The 19,260-nt window shown below is 40.8% G+C and overlaps 1 protein-coding gene across 10 annotated transcripts; it reads left to right on the top strand.

Annotated features, from left to right (window-relative positions):
• On the top strand, positions 1-18,032 carry ACOT9 (acyl-CoA thioesterase 9). Of its 10 annotated transcripts, XM_065741459.1 has the most exons (16): positions 1-109; positions 1,082-1,173; positions 2,650-2,676; positions 5,565-5,610; positions 9,193-9,363; positions 9,457-9,494; positions 10,651-10,734; positions 10,959-11,062; positions 11,655-11,728; positions 13,303-13,370; positions 14,149-14,260; positions 15,327-15,417; positions 15,593-15,678; positions 16,518-16,605; positions 16,788-16,938; positions 17,163-18,032. In XM_065741459.1, exons 1-16 carry the CDS (start codon positions 96-98, stop codon positions 17,219-17,221), a joined length of 1,305 nt encoding a protein of 434 aa, XP_065597531.1. In that variant the 5' UTR covers positions 1-95; the 3' UTR covers positions 17,222-18,032. The 10 variants fall into 10 exon arrangements, with proteins under 10 accessions (XP_065597531.1, XP_065597522.1, XP_065597523.1 ...); XM_065741450.1 differs by lacking the exon at positions 17,163-18,032 and having other exon boundaries at positions 16,788-17,155; XM_065741453.1 differs by lacking the exons at positions 1-109; positions 2,650-2,676; positions 17,163-18,032 and adding exons at positions 3,638-3,853; positions 4,111-4,172 and having other exon boundaries at positions 1,094-1,173; positions 16,788-17,155.
• The last annotated feature ends 1,228 nt before the right edge of the window (positions 18,033-19,260 follow it).

The following is a 19,260-nucleotide window of genomic DNA, read 5'->3' as shown; positions in this document are numbered from 1 at the left end:
CCGCGCCCCTATGGTGCCGGAGGGCCGCGTGCCTGGGGCGGGCGCGGTGCCGCGGCGGAGCCCGTCCTGGGCGCGGTGGCGGCGCGGGGAGCGCCATGCTGGCCGTGCGGTAAGGCTGCGGGGCGGACCTCACCCCCCATACTCATATTGCCTTTTGGGCGGGGGGTGGGGGTGCGTCCCGCGATCTCTAACGGCGGGGCTGGGCGCGGTCACCGGCGGCCCTTTATAGCTCAGGAATGCTGGAGCGGGAGGCGGGTCGGCTGCTTGGCCGGGATGTGGGAGCTTAGCCCCGAGGCTTGGGCCTTAAGGAGGGCTGTGCTCCGTGTACCGGAGCCTGCGGAGCTGCACGGACTCCTCCCCCGGTGCCCAGGGACTTCTGCTCCCTTTTGGCGGCGGAGCGGGCTGGCAGCCCCGTGCCTTGACGGGACGGCTCTGCTCTGCCCGGAGGGGTCTGATTTATCTGTGGGCAAAGTGTATGTTTAGTGTCATGGCTGATTTTCTAGGTGTGCACAGACCCTGTGTTAGGGTGTCTGTGGTGTTTAGTCTGAGCTGGTTGTCTAGAGAATCATACAGTCGTTGAATGGCTTAGGTCGGAAGAGACTTCCAAGCCCACCCAGCCCCAACCCCCTGCCATGGGCAGGGCCGCCCCCAGCAGCTCAGGCTTTCCAGGGCCCCATCCAACCTGGCCTTGAGCACCTCCAGGGATAGGGCACCAGTTTCTCTGGGCAGCTGTGCCAGCACCTCACCATCCTCTCAGTGAAAAATTTCCACAACATCTAATCTAAGTCTCCTCGCTCTTATTTAAAATCTGTTCCCCCTTGTCCTATCACTACCTACCTATGTAAAAAATATGATTTCCCTCCTGTTTCTGAACAGTCACAGTTACCTCTGGTGAATCATTCATCCTTCCTGTTTGCTGACAGTAGCAGCTGGCTTGAATTGCCATGTGGATTACATCTGGTTCTAAAAATCAGACTAAAAGCAAGGCATGAGGGTTCTGAAGTAATCAGCTCCGTTCCAAAGTAGTTCTTATATTATTTGCACAGTATTAAAACTAATCACACCAAATTCTTCCATATAGGTTGTACACCATGCAGAAACTTCCTTCTCTTCTAGCTAGGACACTGACGTCTGGGACCAATGGCTTGCCGTTGCTTCCAGACATGGCTGAAGGTAAAGTAATTGCTTGTACTTTGAAAGATTTATAGGTGCTTATCAGGAGCTTACTTTGTTTGGTTTGTGTACCAGGCATGCTCTTGACTCTTATATTATAAATGTTTAGAAAGTGTCAGAAAATCTCTGCATGTGTTTGGAGATTCGTGGTGACAAACGTGCATTGGTTGCTGAAGTTACAGGTGTCTGGTTCTTTTGTCTTAGATGAGCATGCAGTTCTATTTGGAGGAATGACTCTAGATGGAAAGTCAACACAATACAGAAAGGTGCCTGTATGGAATGCCAAAAAACAGAGGAACTGAGTGGAAATAACGAGTCATACAGAACTTACAAGTTGTCAGTACTGCTAATTTTATAAAGTTGGAGAAACCTGTTAATCTTATTAGTGTGATTGCCTTGTGAAAATTCACTTTGTCAATAGAGCTTTGTGTGGAAATATTGTTTTAACACTGCTACTAATAAACCACACTGTTGCTGTTTCAGAAGCATTAAAAATGTTGCCTTGCATTCTTACCTGGTGTACAGAGAAACAGGGAGGAGGAAGAGTACTAAAACTGTATACAAACTATTCCTTTGTGGACTTCTGCCTGCTTCTAATACTTCTTTTTCCTTTGCTCTCTGAATAGAAACCCCAGGTTATCCAGTAAAAGAGAAGATGGGGGTTTTTGGTTGTTAGATAGCTTTCCTTCAATATTTTGTCAAAGATCATAATTTGAGAGGTTAAAGGAGAGAAGCAAGGATATACAGGACATTGCACAATTGCAAATACAGCTCTTTTATTTTGATGATACCACCTAGGCAGCCTGCAAAAGTAGCAAAGCTATCCTGTCCTTATCTTCTGTATTGGTTCTAAGGAGTACTAATACTTTTTTGACTGTAATTACAGTAAATATTTCAGATTCTGTTCTAAAGCTGTAGCGTTTTAAGAATGCTGTGCAAACTCATGTTGATAAGTTAACTAGTTTCCTTGAATTTGGTAGGCATGCTTTCACTGAGAACCAATTACTTACTTACTAGCTTTTTACATGCTTCCTTCCAACTTTAGGTCCCAGTTGTGAGCTTCCTCTCTTCTAACGTGTTTCTCCTAAACACATACCGTGCAGGTCTTTGGAAGTTTCCTCTGAGTTAACTCTCATCCTGCTCCCTTAAAATGCTTCAGATATTCTTTCCAAAGTATTTGCCAACAATAAGTAGTAGTACCAAGTCTGAAAAACTGTTTGGAATTCGGCCGCAAGCAGATATTACACTGAGGTAAAGGAATTGGAAAGCTGGAAAGGAAGGACACTCAGTTGAAACCACAAAGGTACTGACTATAAGTCTTGGTCACAAGCAAGGACTTAGTTTGCTTACAGTTGCTCACTAAACTTAAGGGCTGTCTAATTAAATGGAGTGGAAGCAGGTAAAATAAAGTAAACCCTTTAATTAATGTAATTTGCATTGTTTCTTTTAATTGTTAATCTGTTTTCCACTCCACAGGACTCCTACCCATTCATGTGAATAATGGTGTGTTGTGGTAACCTGTATATATTTTAATATTTGCTAGAATACTAAACTTCCTTAGCTACTGTTTTGCCTTACTTCAGCATTCTTGAAAAATGACAACCTCTTCTTCTCTGTTGACTTGCTTAAGCCCCCCTTTGCCTTCTTTAAGGTTGTTGGTCGTGACAAGTGAGTGGCTCTGGTCATCTTTGTGACCAGATGGTTGTGCTAGTCCTGTGCTTGTTTCTGATAGCATGCTGGATAACACATTTTTAACTGCCTTGTGGGATACAAAATCTCTTATGTAGCAGCTCCTGTAGTACTTAGCTTTGTGTTAGGTGTTCGAGTGAAGAAGGCTGTCATTCAAACACAGTGGATATCTTCATCCTTCTCAGAAGGCCCAGCCAAGCTCTGCACCATGTTTGGTGGTAAAATGCATCCTGGTGGTGTTCCTCAACCTGGAGAGGCCCCAGCACAGGGGAGCATGAGGACAGAGGTGGATACAGTGAGCTCATCTGGCAGCCCTCATGTACTTTGCTACTGTTCTGCACAGCTTAAACTCAGGCCCTGCTGCTCTGCCTCTAAGGATCCACTGACCACAGATAGGCATTAGTGTGAAATACACAGCGTGACAATAAGGGATGCAATTCCATTTGTTGTAATTGTTACATGTATCTGACATATTTGCCAGTAAAAAAGAAGTGTATGAATTTTTATGCTTAATTGCTTCTCTGCTATAAAATAATTGACATCTAGAAAAGCAATGAAGCTTTTTCCCAGGGAAAAAAAAAAAAAAAGAGAAGAACGATGTACTTCTGAGCCTGTAAATTGGATTAGATTTAGATTGGCAACATCTTAGGAAGTCCTTTACAATATATCCTCTTATTGTTAAATCAAAAATTATGTGGTTTCAGCTTGGCTAATGTATGCCTGAGATTGAAATCAGAAGTATTAAATGAGACTAACTGTATGTACATATTTGCAGGTTTGGACCCATGATATTTCAGAGCTTTTTACCTGTCTAAAGCTGACAAGGAAGATGAACCTAGTTTAAACCAAGACAGAGAAAGTGCTGTTTATTCCCTTTGCGTCCCTGCACAGCCCACACGCTACCGGATGTTGGAGGTTTTGTGTTCTAGAAGCTAAAATAATATTTCTGCTAACATTGTATTAATCAGTGCATGCTATGGCTGCTTCACAGGTAGGGTGTGAGTAACAGGAAAGTAGTACTTATTATGTAAGCAAGCCTGCTGCTTCTTCAGAAAAAGAAGTCAGAACCTTCTGCCTCTTCAAAAAATAAAATAAACTCTTCAATTTCCAATCTTTTTTTTTTCAATTAACAATTTGTTGTTGGAATTAGTAGTGGAATGCGTTTCAAAACATATTTAGCTTAGCTTCCAAAACAAATGAGGCCTAAGTAATGTTTTTGTCTGTCCTCTTGTTCCCCTCTACTTCCAGAACTCTCTGTTGCTTGGTGCCACCAAATATAGATGAGTACAAATCTCAAACCGTGTGTCCAGGTTTGTGGCCATTGCCTTTTGAATTAAGGACCACGAGGGTGCTAGAGCTGTTGCTGCAGGTTGGCCACAGACCACTGTGCTGATGGCAGTTGACAAATACCTGGGATCTGTATGTATGGCTGTCAGCCTGCCATAGCTCTGGGCTGACCACAGCTCATGCTGTTGCTTGACTAGGAGGTGAGCAAAACAGCTAGGGGGTGTCCAGAGAGGGAGCTGAGGGTGCTGCAGGTCAGGAACAAGAAGAGGGGCTTGGGAGGGGGCTGTGTGATTTAAATCTGTAGGGAATCGGGATTAGCTTGCAGGACAGCGAGCTGGTCAGTATGAATCTGGAGATCATCTAGTCCAGCACCACAGCATTTAGTTCATAGTGCTCAAGGTCTGAAGGTGTCTCATAAAAATAATCAGCTCATGAGTCATTAGCAGCCCAATTTCTGTTTCCTTGGGAAAGTTTTTTTTTCTTTCTTTCATAGCCCCTCCCTGATGTGTCAGCAACTGTTTTGTCATAGTATTTAAACCCTTTTTTGTAAAAATTATTTGTAAATAAGCAACCAATCCATGCTTCTTAATTTTTTTTCTGAATTTGGGAATTTTTTGCTACTCGTTTTCAGATATTTCCAAGTAGCATGCACTGACCTGCCTAACAGTGGTGGAGCATTGTCATAGATGTGATGAGACCTCAGTGCACTCAATAGTCCTATCTGATGAAAGAGTAGAATAACTATCTAAGTAGATTATTCTTGAAATTTAGCGAAGACATGGGCAGAGCTAATATTAACACAAATAGTATAGACAGTGTGGTAAGCAGTTTTACAGAGCTCTCTTCAGTGTCTTAGTGCTGTTGTTCTTTAAGGCTGATAGAAATTTAGGCTATGGAGTATTCCTGGTGACAGCTGGTGTGCTGACACTGCCTGCCCTTCATGGGTAGATCTAGTTAATAATATTTTTTCACTCTCTGTCTCCGAGGTGCACTATTCCTTCTATGGTCCTCCTGTGACTTTCTGACAGTGTTATCTTTGTTGTCTGTGTTTAGACTAAAATATTTTCACATTAGTATTTTGTGATCTGGTCTTGATCTGCTGTCTCTTTTGTTCAGCTGTTAATTAGCACTACAGGCATTTGATTGCATTAACAGACACTCAAAATGCATTCTTTGTTGGCTGTACAAAATAAACTACAGAATCATGTTACTCAACCCATTATTGTGATACACCTACTAACAGCATCAGTGGATTTGGCCAAACTTTCTTTTTTCAGGCTACTACTTGCATGAATTTGCTTAATTTTCTTATTCTGGGATGAGGATTTTGCTTTTTTAGCACCAAGCAACCTCACATCCATCATGTGCAGAACCAGGCTTGGTTTGCTTTGATTTGTTTACTTGTTTTCTTTCAGTGCGAAGCAGATTGAGGGATGTAGTGGGAGCATCTACCAACTGGAGGTACAGTGTATATTAAATATATTTCACTTTATTTCTTAAACCCTGAGGGATCTCAGAGTTGTGGTATGAGAAATCAATTATGATAACTAGGTGAAGAGAAGGAAACAAGATGGAAACTGAGAAGTAATGCAAACCAAGTTCTGAATTGTTACTTTGTGAATCACAAACTTCTGGGATTTCTCTGGCAGATCTTCTGCATCGAGGGGACAAGATGCTTACAAGATTCTCCTGTTAAGTTGGAGTTTGATGGAAGTTTAAAAGCTTTAGAGCTGTTCTAGAAATGTTATGTTGCAATTTTCTCTTATCTGTTGTTGGATTATCCGCATGGTGGATTTATCTTGCACTGGATTCACAGGCAACTGAGTTCGTTCTGCTTAACACAGGCAGCACCGTGAGTGGCCTGGCAGCATCCATGCAGCCATGAGAGTGTCACCTTGGGTCCTGTGCCTTCCACTTGGGAGTATCTGAGGCATTTCCTCTCTCTGCTGTAACTTAACTGTAGATTAATTTACATTTAATTTGCATCATCTTAAGTTTTGGCTTTAACCAGGTTATCTTATTCAAGATAGTGGAGGGGGATAAGCCAGAGTTTACTATAATCCTGTAGCTCTCAACAGTTCTGAATAAATCAGGGGAAATTCTGTTACAGATCGGTTGGTTCCATATTTATTTTCTTGATCAGTGATTTTCTTACAACTGTATTTGCTAGGCTCATTTCACACTTGGTACACTGGTAAGGAAATGAAGAGAGACTTGCCTCAGTGGAGGCAAGTGATATGTCCTGGCACTCAAACTAGGTTTATCTTAACAGTTTTATAGGCATGCTAAAGTAAATGCCTGAATCTGGGAGGCTGGTTTTTATTTGGTAGGACTAGTAACCAAGCATGATGGGGCTTGAAATTAGGTCACCTACTAAGGGGTCTTGAAGTTGATAGAAGCCCTTCCTGCATCCCAGAATGGCTGAAGAGGAACCATGCTATAGGGAAGTATTGTCTCGGGCTCAAGGCCTTACAAGCTGTGGTCAAATCCAATTTTCCATCATTTCTTTTCCCCCTGCTACACCCAGTGTGAAGGGAGAGCTGGGTGAAGCCAGAATCACCACAACAGTGTCTTTCTTAGATAGCTAGATTTCTTGTGGTGTATACAACACAACATAAATGGTTTGCAGGGCATTGGGTGCATCAACTACCATGCAAAAGTAAGGTCATGGAGCTCATGGTTGGGAATGTGGAGAATGACAGGGTTACTGTGTGGGAAGTTTGGAGGACATGGATGGTGTAGACTTTGAGATTCCACCTCTGTGATGGGGCATTACAATGTTGGCACATGTGGAGAGTGAACAGCTAGTGTCTTTGTGGAGTTATACCACAAAATGACCAAAGAGGACCAAACCAAAGGAACAACTTGATAGGGTTGTGGCTTGGGAATGCTAGTGGGCATTTTGGATTACAAAGAAATACCTTGCTTATTTACTGATTCTGTTTTTGTACTTGTGTAACTAAAACAATGGATTTGTTCATAGTTAATGTAGCACAGTAATTCTTATTATGGGTATGACATGTTTCTATGTAAAGCTATCGGATCTAGATTATGGAGGATTTGGCCACTACTGAAGTCAGTAGGAATAACTAATGCATGGTAGTATGTGTAAGAAGGCCTGTAAAACTGGTCTGGAGTACAGTCTAATGCCAGATTAATGGGATGACTACATCAGCTATGATGAGGTCTAATGTAAAAGGTGTAGTCATTGCAGAAATAATGTCATTTTGCAGAATGTTTCAGGCAGTTATTAGCTACTACTTAAACTGAATATTATTGCTGTATGACTGATACTGCAGTGTGTAGAAGTATTATCAGTTGAAAAATATTATTGCCTTGAGCTGAGTATTTCTGTATACTGAAGAGTATGTTTTGAAGCTGAAGCTGAGAAGAGTTCTGCTGCCCACCTCAGAGGAGCCAGGAAGGCACTGGTGAAAACAGAATGTAGTTGAAATTTTGCTGTTTTTTGTGTGCTTGTAGACAATTTTTTTTTTTTGCTTCTGATTAATTTCTCTTAAACCTTTCACTTGAAAGGCATCAAATACAAATATTTTAAAGAAAAGCAAACATGAAGGTGCATCATCTTAGATGCTGTGCCTTTTCTTAGTCAACTGAGATATTCCATTTCTATGCAGTGGCATACCTTAGAAAACAATTTATTTAAAGGAGGTTTTGTCTTCTTTTTTCTAATCTCTGTGGTTGTCATGTTGCCCAGATGATGTAAAACATATTTCATATTTGTTAAAATAGTAAAAAGAAAAAAGACATTTTTTGCTAAACATTTCCTATTTTTGATGGTGGACTATTACTGCTTCCTACCTGTCCTCAAAAATAAAAACCTAAACCAAGAAAATCATTATCCCTTAGTATGACTAGTACTCAAAATTCATCTGAAGTCAAAACTTAAGACAAACTTTCTTTTTGGTGAAAAGGTTTTTTCTATTCTTTTATTCTTTTTTTTTTTTAATTGGCTGTTAAATGGAATGGCACTCAAACCACAATGCAGCATGCTTTACTGATTGAATGGCATGTATCCACTACAAATTTAAAATCAGGTTTCATTAGTGTTCTATGCCTTCTCATGCACTATGAAATGAGCGAATAGTTTGCACAGTCTTGCTTTACACCTGAAACATTGTGTGCTTAATTTTGAGTTATCTAATGCTGTTGTTGATTCTAAGGATGTTGCAAAGTATAAAAGTCAGGGTGCACTTTTAAGATGAGGGTGTTTTGAAGGAACAGGTAAGAGAATACAATGGGTAAGGTTGTTGCTTCACAGATACTTGTGCAAGGAACCAGCTTGGAAGACTGGAAGGAAGCAACAGTAAGTTGGCTGTACCCCCTTGTGAGACTTGCAGCCCCTCTGGAGATGGTGGGGCTGGAAAAGTAACTTTGAATTGTTGCTCCCTTTTCTTTAGTATTTCTTTTCATAACTTTTCTGTTTAGTTGGAAGGTAACTGAATAGAAAAAGAAAGGGAAATGCAGAGATTAATTCTCTTTTTTTGTGTGTTTGCCAGTTAAGTATATGCTGCATGAATTGATGCTGAGAGTGAAGAAATCATCTGTAGGTGACAGCAATTCTTAGCAGATCAGTTCTCTTAGTTCTTAGTACTAAGCACTATATCTGCTTTACTTCTTGGGAGAGATCCTAAGTTGACAGTCCTCTAAAATTGACAAGGTAGGAAGGGTTGCAGTACAGCAGCTATGGAAGACATGAATAGGCACAAAACATTGCAGGTTAAATTATGTGTGATCTATTTTTTTAACTAAGTTGTTCTCGAGAAGAATCAATTTTGTACACAGAATTGGATGCATTTTGTTAATCATTTTAACGTGCCTGCCACTGATAGGCAATACTACTTAAAACTTTCCTTCAGTAGTCTTGCTTTGTGTATTTAATTATGTGCCTTTTTCTTTTCAAGACAGTTCTGTTAGAAAGTTTAACTGTTTCTTGTTTTCCTTTTGGTAGTATGCAATCTGCTAGCTAGGGTTTCAGCTGTCTAGTATACTATTGTTATACTCCAGTGTTTCTTTCCTTGCCAGGGATCATGTGCAAGCAATGCAAGAAAGAAAAGCTCTTCATACTTTACTGGCAAAACGGCAGGAAGATCTTCCCCCTAGAAGAATGAAAGATAGCTACTTAGAAGTTCTTCTGCCTCTAGGAAGTCAACCCGAAATACGAGAGAAGTATCTGAATGTCCACAACAGTGTAAGGTAACAAGTCAAATATATTACACCTACAATAAAATGTTAGCTTTAATGTATTTTGGATACAATTATTTAACTGTCAAAAAATGTATCTTACAGGTTTGGAAGAATACTTGAAGATCTTGACAGTTTAGGAGGTGTGTATATAGGCCTGTGAAAAGAATACCCTAATAATGCAAAAGAGTGAGTTTGAGTACTTTTTGTGATGATACAGTGTGGCCACAGAGAGAGGATCACATCAGTGTGATGTGCTTCCCTAAGGAGAAGGAAAAAAGATACCGATGCTGAAAGAGAAGGAAATCACAGAACTGTAGTGTTTGGAAGGGACCTCTGGAGATCACCCAGTCCAACCCCTGGCTAAAGCAGGTTCCCCACAGCAGGTTGCACAGGAAAGCATAAGGGCATTGGGGCATCTGTGGAGAATGAGACTCCCCCACCTCTCTGGGCAGCATATTCTGATCAACTTATAAGATTCTGTCTTTGGCAGTAGGATTCTGATAAATCCTATTCAGACTCATCAGTTGTATTGATGCCATGTCTGATAGGCATAACAGTTTTTAGAACTAGAAAATTTTAGGGAAAGAAAACCTTGCATTTCCTGGAAGGACAAGAGATCTTTTGTATCTGTTTGTACTTAATGAGATTTTTGAAAGCTGTATTGAATGAAAATCACTTGAAAAGGAGAAAAAATATCTTTGCAGCATTGTTACTCCAAGTCTGTTTGCTTGCATATACTCTTATGAGCAAAGCTAATTAAGTGAAATAATCATTTGGTTAGCAGTTATTACAGTGTGATAAATACCTCCAACTATGCCTCCATGCCTGTGAGGCATAGTTTATCTAATCTGCACCTCTTTTAAATAATCAGTATTTGAAAACAAGTCCTCAGATAATACATATCCCTGAATAACCTGCATGAAATCAAAGTAGGCAATGTGAAGGTAATGAAGGGTCTGAGACCACCAGCTGTAGGGATAAGGGAACAGATATTGTGGGAATGGAAGGAGTGGAGCGACAGGTTGATTTAAATTTGTATCTGTAGAAAGTAAATATGCATATAACCGACACAGCTGCTAAATTACTGGGTTTTTTTAGTAGCAATCCCCTGAATTTCATACATGAAAAGGTGGATGTTGTGCACTCCTGTAGTATGATACTTCAGTTTCTGTTTTGTGGGTACCTCTTATGCTTCACAAAGATGGTTTTGATCTGTTTTGCAAAAGTTCTTGTTAAAAAAAAAAACAGAATAAAACAGGAAAACTAAGAGCTAACTCCATTTTGATCTCTTCACAGTTCTTATTTGCTACACTCACACCAAGCAGGAAATGCAGCCGAGATCTCCCTTATCCATAGTTACAGCTCTGGTAGATAAAATCAGTAAGTGGCAATTTGGTCAGTAGAAATAGCTTCATCTGTTTATCTTACTTGCTCAGCAGCTACTGTGTTGCCATGGTTGTTACAGCAGGTAGTGCAGAAACCACTGTGTTGTGCTTTGCAACACTTGTCTTTTCTGACTTTTCCTCATGTGTGCTGCTGCTTACATAACACAGAAGCGCACATCCTAGATTTATCTCCAGCAACCTCTAATGTTTGTCTTATAGATTTGTGCAAGAAAGTCATATATCCAGACTGCGACATCAAATTTACAGGCAATGTTTCTTGGGTTGGGAAAACCTCAATGGAAGTGAAGATGCACATGCTGCAGGTTAGTTCCTGTGCCTTCTCTCACTCCTATGGCAGTCACAAGGTGCTTCAGAGTGAATTCGGGGCGATTACATTGGCAGTTTAAATTACATTTTCTAAAACAACCAAGATGATTTCCATTGGTCTAGGTGCAGCAAGATACTCTGTTGCTAATCTTTCTGTCAGCACATTAATTTTTCTTAAGCAGTGTTTTCTAATTAACTTTGAGAACAGTATACTCATAGAGACAAAATGGGGGGCTCTAATGTACGAGATAATGTTTCACATTGAGAGTGGTTGCAGTTTGGTATTGATAATGTATTGTTGTTTTGGCATTTCTCAGAATACAGGGCAAGCTGTTTTACAGTGCCTATATTGATTTTACTCTATGTGATTTGTTTTTCATGTTTTCCCCTAGATGCAAGCAGTAGTTAATTAGCTTTCTCTTAATTAGCACTCTGCTTAATGTTGTTGTTGCAGAATTCCTGACACTGGAGTTTTGTGTTCTTTTCTGTTGTTAAATGTGATTGCATAGATGATGTCTGCTGAACAGCTTGCTAAAAACCTTTTATGATTTGAGAGTTTAAGATGTAATTGTTTCCTGTCTCTCTTAGCTACACAACGGTGAATACAGCCCTGTGTTAGATGCAACCTTTGTCATGGTGGCCAGGGATCCAGAAAACAAACGGTAAGTTTAGGGGGCAAGGAAACAGGCTTAACATTCTCCCGTTGTGGTGAAAGTGTGAAACGTGGCAGCTGGGTATGTGTGAAGCTGTACAGAGTGGGCTATAAATGAATTGTAGTTATATTTTCTGTTGGGAAATGTGGCTGAGGCTGACAAGCCCCTCTGGATCCATCTGGCTCAACCCCTGCCCCAGCAGCACACCTGGAGCAGGGTGCCAGGCCCACATCCAGGTGGCTTTTGAACATCTCCAAGGAGGGGACCCCACAGCTCATGGGCAGCCTGTGCCAATGCTCCATCACCTGCACAGTGCAGAAGTGCTGCCTGGTGCTCAGAGGGAACCTCCTGTGCCCCAGTTTGTGCCCATTGCCTCTGGCCCTGGCGCTGGGTACCTGCTTTAGAAATGTGTTGAGGACAGCTAAGGAGAAATCTACATGAACTTATGCAGGTAGCTTAAGTCTTCATATAAACTTCAGTGTCTGTTCTTCAAGCCAGCTGACCACAAGCCCAGTGCGTTCAGAAAATATTCAGTGTGAGATATAAGCCCTTCAGAGAGGTGTGGAGTATGCTAGGTTGGGTACAGTGCCACAGAAGCGTGGCTGTGTGACTTTTGGGCCATAGCAAACTTTCATCTCAGCGTCTTGAAGCTTTGACAAGAGAACTGATGAGGAGGGGTTTTGAGATGGAGAGAGAGAGAATGAACTGTGTGGTAGAGCAGGAGCTAGTGCGTCCCAATGGTCCACTGTTATGGCAAACCAGGGAAAAGAGCAGGCACTTCCAAGTGAAAAGACTCCTGCAGGCTTTTTGTTACCAAAAGATAAAGACTGAGGGTAGGGGTGAATTGCTTGGCAGATTTGCATGTTTCTGTGTGTGTGTATACAGGTGTGTGTATAAATATATATTATTCTGAGCATTTCCATAAATGTTTAAAATATAAAAAAAACAGTCTGTGGAAAGTAGTGGGAAGAATGGGCCTTGAAAATAAGCCTTTGCCTTGCCTTGTGAAAAGAAATAAGTAAGCTCTATGCAACTGTGTTAGCGTACATTTATTTGTGCAGTTAATCAAACGTAGGAACTGGGACTCAAAGCAGCCTCACATCCCCTTCTTTGATAAGCAGTGCATGTGTCAACAGCTTTTGACTGTTGATAAGGCTGTCATGGGAATATGTAGATTATAAGAAATTTTGCTAGCTATGGCCCTGTTAGTTTTGTGCACCTGCTTCAGAATGTCCTAGATCACCACTTCTTCACAAAACTGTTGAAAAACTCAGCAAATACTTTAATGATCTTCCATGTCATCTGTGGGAATGGTTTTAACTCCTTTGCTGCTTTAGTTATATTTTATTAATTATGCTAGATTGTGATTGGCTCATTTCACTGCCTCTTCAAGACCGATGTGAATGTGACATTCTGTAGGCTGCTGCTGTGTTATGAAATAATAGCTTATTTCTCTGATATAATCTGAAGTATATCTTTCAATCTTGTAGCATGTTTTTAAACAAAAATAGAACACTTAAAATGTTTTTAAGGGACAAACTCTTTTATAGTCTGTAACTTACCAAGTAAATCTCTGTCCGTAGGCCAGCCTTTGTTAATCCACTTGTTCCTGAAACCCCTGAGGAAGAGGAAATCTTCAAGCAAGGAGAACGTATGTCATATTTCCTACTAGATTGCAAATTGCCTCAGGTCCAACTTAGTAGCTGGAAGGAAGTAAAATACTACTTATGAACGGTTCTAATTTGTTTAAAACCAAATTTTTGTCATGTCTCACATGTGTCAACATTGCTGAGAGTTTCAAAGTATTCTCTCTCATTTTTGGAAGCTCTTTGTCTAAACTGATGGGCAGGGATGTTCCTGGTGTGCTCTGCACCCTGCACTTGTATTTCCAGGCTGCTACCTCAATGTCAGCACTGAGAGTGATGTTGGCTTTGTGGTTGGTTGGTTGTCCCTGTGGTGGGTCTGCCAGAGCACATCACAGCTCCTTTCCTGTCTGGGTGCCCATGTTCTTTTAGGAAAGAAACTCAGAAGGTAGAGGGGAGAGCAAGAGAAGTAGTGTAGCTCCATCTTCTTTTTTTTTTTTTTAATCATAAATTTGCATTTGTGTACCCTTGGCAAACCCTGAAAAAGGCTATTTTTTCTGGAGTGTTCCTTGCTTGATATGTCTTGCTGTTCTTCAGGGAGAGTACTTGAGTTCCCTGTAAGAGGAGTGGGTATTATTTAAAGGTCTTTGTTTTTCTTAGATGCAGTCGGTTATAAAAAACAAATTTCTTTTTTGAGACTAGTATTGTGAACCTTCAACTTCTAATTTAATGGAGAAAATAAAAAAAAAGGAAAGTTAATTGATTTCAGATTAAAATGTTTGGAGCCAAATTCAGTGATTTTTTTTTTCCTTTGAATTCTAATCTACCTGTGTATTTTCTGCTTAGTAAACAAGTTGAAGAGGGTTGATTTCAGCACTGCTTCCTTACTGAAAATGGCTCCCACTGCAGAAGAAAGAAATGTCATTCATGACATATTCCTTAATACATTGGACACAAGGTAAGGAAAGGAAGGGCGGAGGAGAGGAGAAAGGAAGGTTTGAGAAAGAAAAGTAATGCATGTTTTGAGTGGGCTCTTAGAGGGTAGTCTGGTATGAAGGCATACATTTGCTCTCCCATTTCACCATTTCAGGGGCATTTTACTAGGAAATGCAGTCACAAACTTTGATGCCCAATCTATGCTTTTTAAAAGAGTCCTTCATCACCCAGGAGAGTTAGCTGTGCCGAGCTGATGGGAGTGTTAGCACAAAGAACTTCTGAGCAAGCTGTTATGAGAATCTCAAGGAAAGAGATTAATGATATTTATCCATATAAGGGAACTGAATGGTTTTATAGCTGTGTGACTTGCACAGTGCAAGAGTTTTCTGCCACTTTCAGGGCAGGAATTGACCACATTTAGATCAGGTTACCTTACTATGTGTTTCAGGTATAATACCTGACAACATTTTTTGAGTTAGATTTGTGACATTGTCCAGTGCTTGTGGTTGTAGAACAATGTGCAGTAACACCACTGTCATATTTGTTGATAATTTCTTTAACTTATTAACATTATACAGTGATTATTTTTAGAACTATTTACCATGGTGAGCCATACCTTCCATTAAAATTAACAGCTGTGTTTTGTACATGTTCTGCCTAGATTGAGCAGCTCCAACTCGCTACATGCTTGATGTTGAATTTCTCTGTGAACTTATTATTATGTGCTTTTAATTAATAATGTGACTTAAAGAGCAGTGCAGGACTTATCAGGGAAAGTGTGTCCTTTGTGGATGAGACTTTTCTTTCATGTACCTTAATTGAGTTGAGATTGTCGGTTCGTGTGGACTTGGACGTTAGAAGACATTTCTCCAAGATGAGAACTGAAGGCTTTAAGATGCAGTAACAAATCAGAGTGTTGTTTTAGATAAGGTTTCAGGGTCAGCTGGAGCTGCTTTCAGTGACAGCATTTTTGGGTGGGGTTTTGTATGTGTGTGTGTGTGTGTGTGCGCATGCATTTGCTTCTTGTGCATTTCTTACTTTCTGAACTCTGTTGATGTAGCTTATAAAGTGTGTTGTCTCATCCATAGGACAGTGAGCTTTCGGAGTCGTATATTGCCACCCAATTCAGTGTGGATGGAAGATGCAAAACTGAAGGGCCTACAGATTTGCCATCCTCAGGTATTTTGAAAAGAATGAATAAATTACAAAAGTACTATTCATGCATATTCATAGTATTCATGCATTCAGAAGGTCAGAGTTGAATTGAGGTGTAGACTTAACACAGCACTTTGAGAAGAATAGATGTGATATAGCAGTTTGATTTTTGTTTTTGTTTTTTTTTTTCTGAGTACAGGAGAGGAACATCTTCAACAGGATCTTTGGGGGCTTTCTAATGAGAAAGGCATTTGAACTGGGATGGGCAACTGCTTGCAGCTATGGGTGAGTTGCCAGTTTGCAGTATGTATTGAATCATAGAATGGCTTAGGTTGGAAGGGACCTTAAAACCCACTCATTTCTGACTCCCTACGTGGGCAGGGCTGACCCCCACCAGCTCAGGCTGCCCAGGGCCCCATCCAACCTGGCCTTGAGCACCTCCAGGGATGAAATCTGTAACATTATACATGATAGATTGATTGGGAAACCATGCTAATCAACCTGTTGAGAGGAGTAAAAGAGACCTTTGAGTCGAATAGGATGTTCCACCTATAGAGCACAGCACTGTTTTTCTTAGAGTGTCTTTCATGTTTGTGAAGAGATTTATATCTTGTTCCTCGAGCTTGGTTTTTAAACACTGGAAGATAGAAAATGTATCTTTTTTCTGTTTTGTTTAATCTTGCTAAGCTATTGGGATGGACTTTTGAAGTTTTCTTTCTAAATGTTTAAGTAAACATTCTGTTAAATACGTACTGTATCTGCACACAAGAGGAATGGTTTCTGAACAACTTCTAGTAACAAGCTGTGCTTAGAAAGTGTGACTGAGGTCATCACCCAAGACAGATGGCATGAAGATTGCCTAGCAAGTGTAAATCATAAGGTACAACAATAATGCTGTATTATACCCTTAAAGGATGTATATTCTTATGCGTGCAAGAAATCCACCTACTTTTGTAGTGTACTTTTGGGTGACAGCATAATTCCTTAACACTTTCTATGGTCAGCATTTAAATAAGAACCTTTTTTCTAGTGGCCGTTTATGAAAAAGACGTCAAGGAAATAGTTTTGATTTCTGCAAACATACTAGCTGTTAGAGAGAAGAATTTTCCTTTTTTCTTGCTTAGGTGTTCCAGACCTTTTATTGTCTCTGTTGATGATATCATGTTTCAGAGGCCAGTTGAGGTTGGATCCTTACTGCTGTTTTCTGGACAGGTAGGAGCTGATTTCTCTTTGAAGAGCAGAAAAATGTATGCCTCCTATTAGCACTGTTAGTCACTGGTAACAAACAGCACCTTACAAGAAAGTATGATTTTTCTCTCGTACAACGAAGCCTGCTGCAGTTTTTTGGTGTCCGTGATATACTATGAACTGTAATTTCTGTCTTAACTGATTAGGTCTGTTACACAGAAAAAAACTACATCCAGGTTCGAGTACACAGTGAGGTGTATGATGCAGATACCAGGGAGCACCACACAACCAACATCTTCCATTTCACATTTGTATCAGAGAATGAGGTCCCACGTGTTGTTCCCAAAACGTACGGAGGCAAGTATCCAAATAATGTGTTGTCATGATAGCTGCGGAAAGGACTTCCTGTTGAAACACTGATCACTGTGAACAGTTGGCATTTGAATAATGTAACAATTTATTGACAAAGCACATTTACTTTGCACTTTGATGACAATATGCCTTTTGATCTTGCCATTCTGCATAGTTGCCCAGTATCGATACTCAGTTTCTCACGTGGTTCTCTTTTCTCCTTGTTTCAGAGTCCATGTTGTACTTAGATGGGAAGCGACACTTTGCTGCAATCATGAAAGAAATCTGAGGGGCATCACGTGCTGCATCAGCTGTGTAGCAGCATACTGGCTTGGAAGGAGCTGTCTGTGAGCCATCTCTGGGGACATGTGCTCACAGTACTTAAAACGTGCAAAGCAACTCAACTCCTTTTCAGTGCTATTTTTGTATTTGCACATCAATGGATTTTGTTTTACTCTGCTTTTAGGATTTGTTGCAATGTACTTTGGCACATGTATAGTTAACAGATGTATAGTTAACAGAATAAACAGTTCAAACAGTATGACAGTCAAGATATATAACTAGAAAGATTATTGCAGTGGAAGGAAATAATCTAACAGAGATGGAATGGTCATCCATGTCCCAGGCTTGCAATGGAAAAACTCCACAGGGGAGGGACCTCCAACAGGAGACCCTTCCCCAGTGGTGGTCAGCCCTGAAATGGGGTCTGGGAGAGGTGGAGCCAGACTGCACTCCTTCCGGTCACACAGTGCATTGCCTTCACCTGTGCTCCTGCGGCTGACTCAGTGCTCACCTCAGCTGATCCAGCAGTGGCTCAGGCCCTGATTCAACAGTTCCCATACATCAGGTCTGTTAGGAAACAAAGCTGAAAAACTTTAGATGGCTTCTCTGTCTGCTTTGGAAGATCTCATTACCCCCCTTGCTGCCTTGTCCCCACCTGAATTTTTGGTAGATATCCTTTGTGTTTATTTGGGAGGGGACAGAATTTCTTTCAGATAAATATTTGCAACCAGTAGATACACACAGCTCAAGCCATTTGCCTTATATTTACATGTTAATTCGGGTTAAGGTCTTGTTTTTGAGGAAGGACACAGGTGTCTGGGCAGCAGCAGCAGCAACTCAGGAGTTTTGACTGTGCGTGGAGTCCAAGAAGGTGTTTTCCATCAGTTGTGATTTTAGAAAAACTTGCATCTTCTGGTCTGGATGGTTTCCTGTCCCCATGGGAGGAGTTCTTCTGTAATAAGGTGGCTGGATGGTCTAGTGTTATACGGCTGGTCACGTCTGCCTCTTCTGAGAACTTCTTTTAAACTTTTCTGTAGCTGCATGCTAGTTCTTGAAGGGATGGTTTCTTACATCCTGTAGAGTTTCTTACATCCCCCCCAATCCCAGAATGGGAATGGCTGTGTTTGATTGATGCAAGAATTAGATGTCCAGAGGATCTGTGCTGAGCAAATGGGTGAAAATGATGTGACAACACAGATAGATGAAGTTTAAAAATTCATGTTACGGAGTAGCTTTTTCTCAATCCTAGGAGGATAGTGTGAAGTTAATGGCTCTTAAAAACCAATTGCTTTTTGTGTAAGGAGACTATTATAATAATGATGTTACACATTGACCTTTTCTTTCTAGGAATTTGCTGCCTGTATTTATAGGTTAGGCAGCTTTCTAGAGAGAGAACCAGGACTATTACCTGATCTGGATGGGATTAGTATATTGCAGAGATAGCAAGTTCAGAGCTCCTTAAATTTCCCTCTTCAGTTGCTGATAACAGCCATTTATCAGTTATCTTCTTTAATTGTTATGCCCCTGTGGGCATGTGCTTTATTTTCTGCTTTCCTTCCTAAAACTCTTTGGAAGCTGAATGTACTTGACTGACCACACAAATAGAGAACTGAAATTCTGTCCCAGCTTCTTTCTTCCTCACTGCCTGTGTCACTGTTGAATATTCAGAAGTAAGCAGGAATGCAGGAGGTGGAGAGAGGGGTTTTAGAACCAGATGTTATTGCTTCTGACTATCTGCAAGCTTTTAGCATTGACCCAGTGGTCCCACGTGAGTTGCATCTGCATAGTAATTGTAAGGGGGCAGTAAATTGTTCCTCTGTTGCCTTTTCAGTTATATTTACGTAGGAGGTTATCATTTCTAAATTCAGCCTGTGGGAGGAGGTGGGAGAGGAGAAAAGGAGATGGTAGAGCTGGAAGCGAGGTGTCACATCACACTTCTGGGCACAGGAAAGAATATGAATCCACAAATGAAGATACTTAAAAGGATGGGTGTGTTATAGCTCATGATAACTTAACCATGTACAGCAATCACAGTAGTTATAAAGA

This window comes from Cyrtonyx montezumae, unplaced genomic scaffold, assembly GCF_038088225.1.
Source record: "Cyrtonyx montezumae isolate F1298 unplaced genomic scaffold, pur_monq_1.0 scaffold_3, whole genome shotgun sequence".
Taxonomy (NCBI): domain Eukaryota; kingdom Metazoa; phylum Chordata; class Aves; order Galliformes; family Odontophoridae; genus Cyrtonyx; species Cyrtonyx montezumae.
This window is presented reverse-complemented; position numbering and strand designations above follow the sequence as displayed.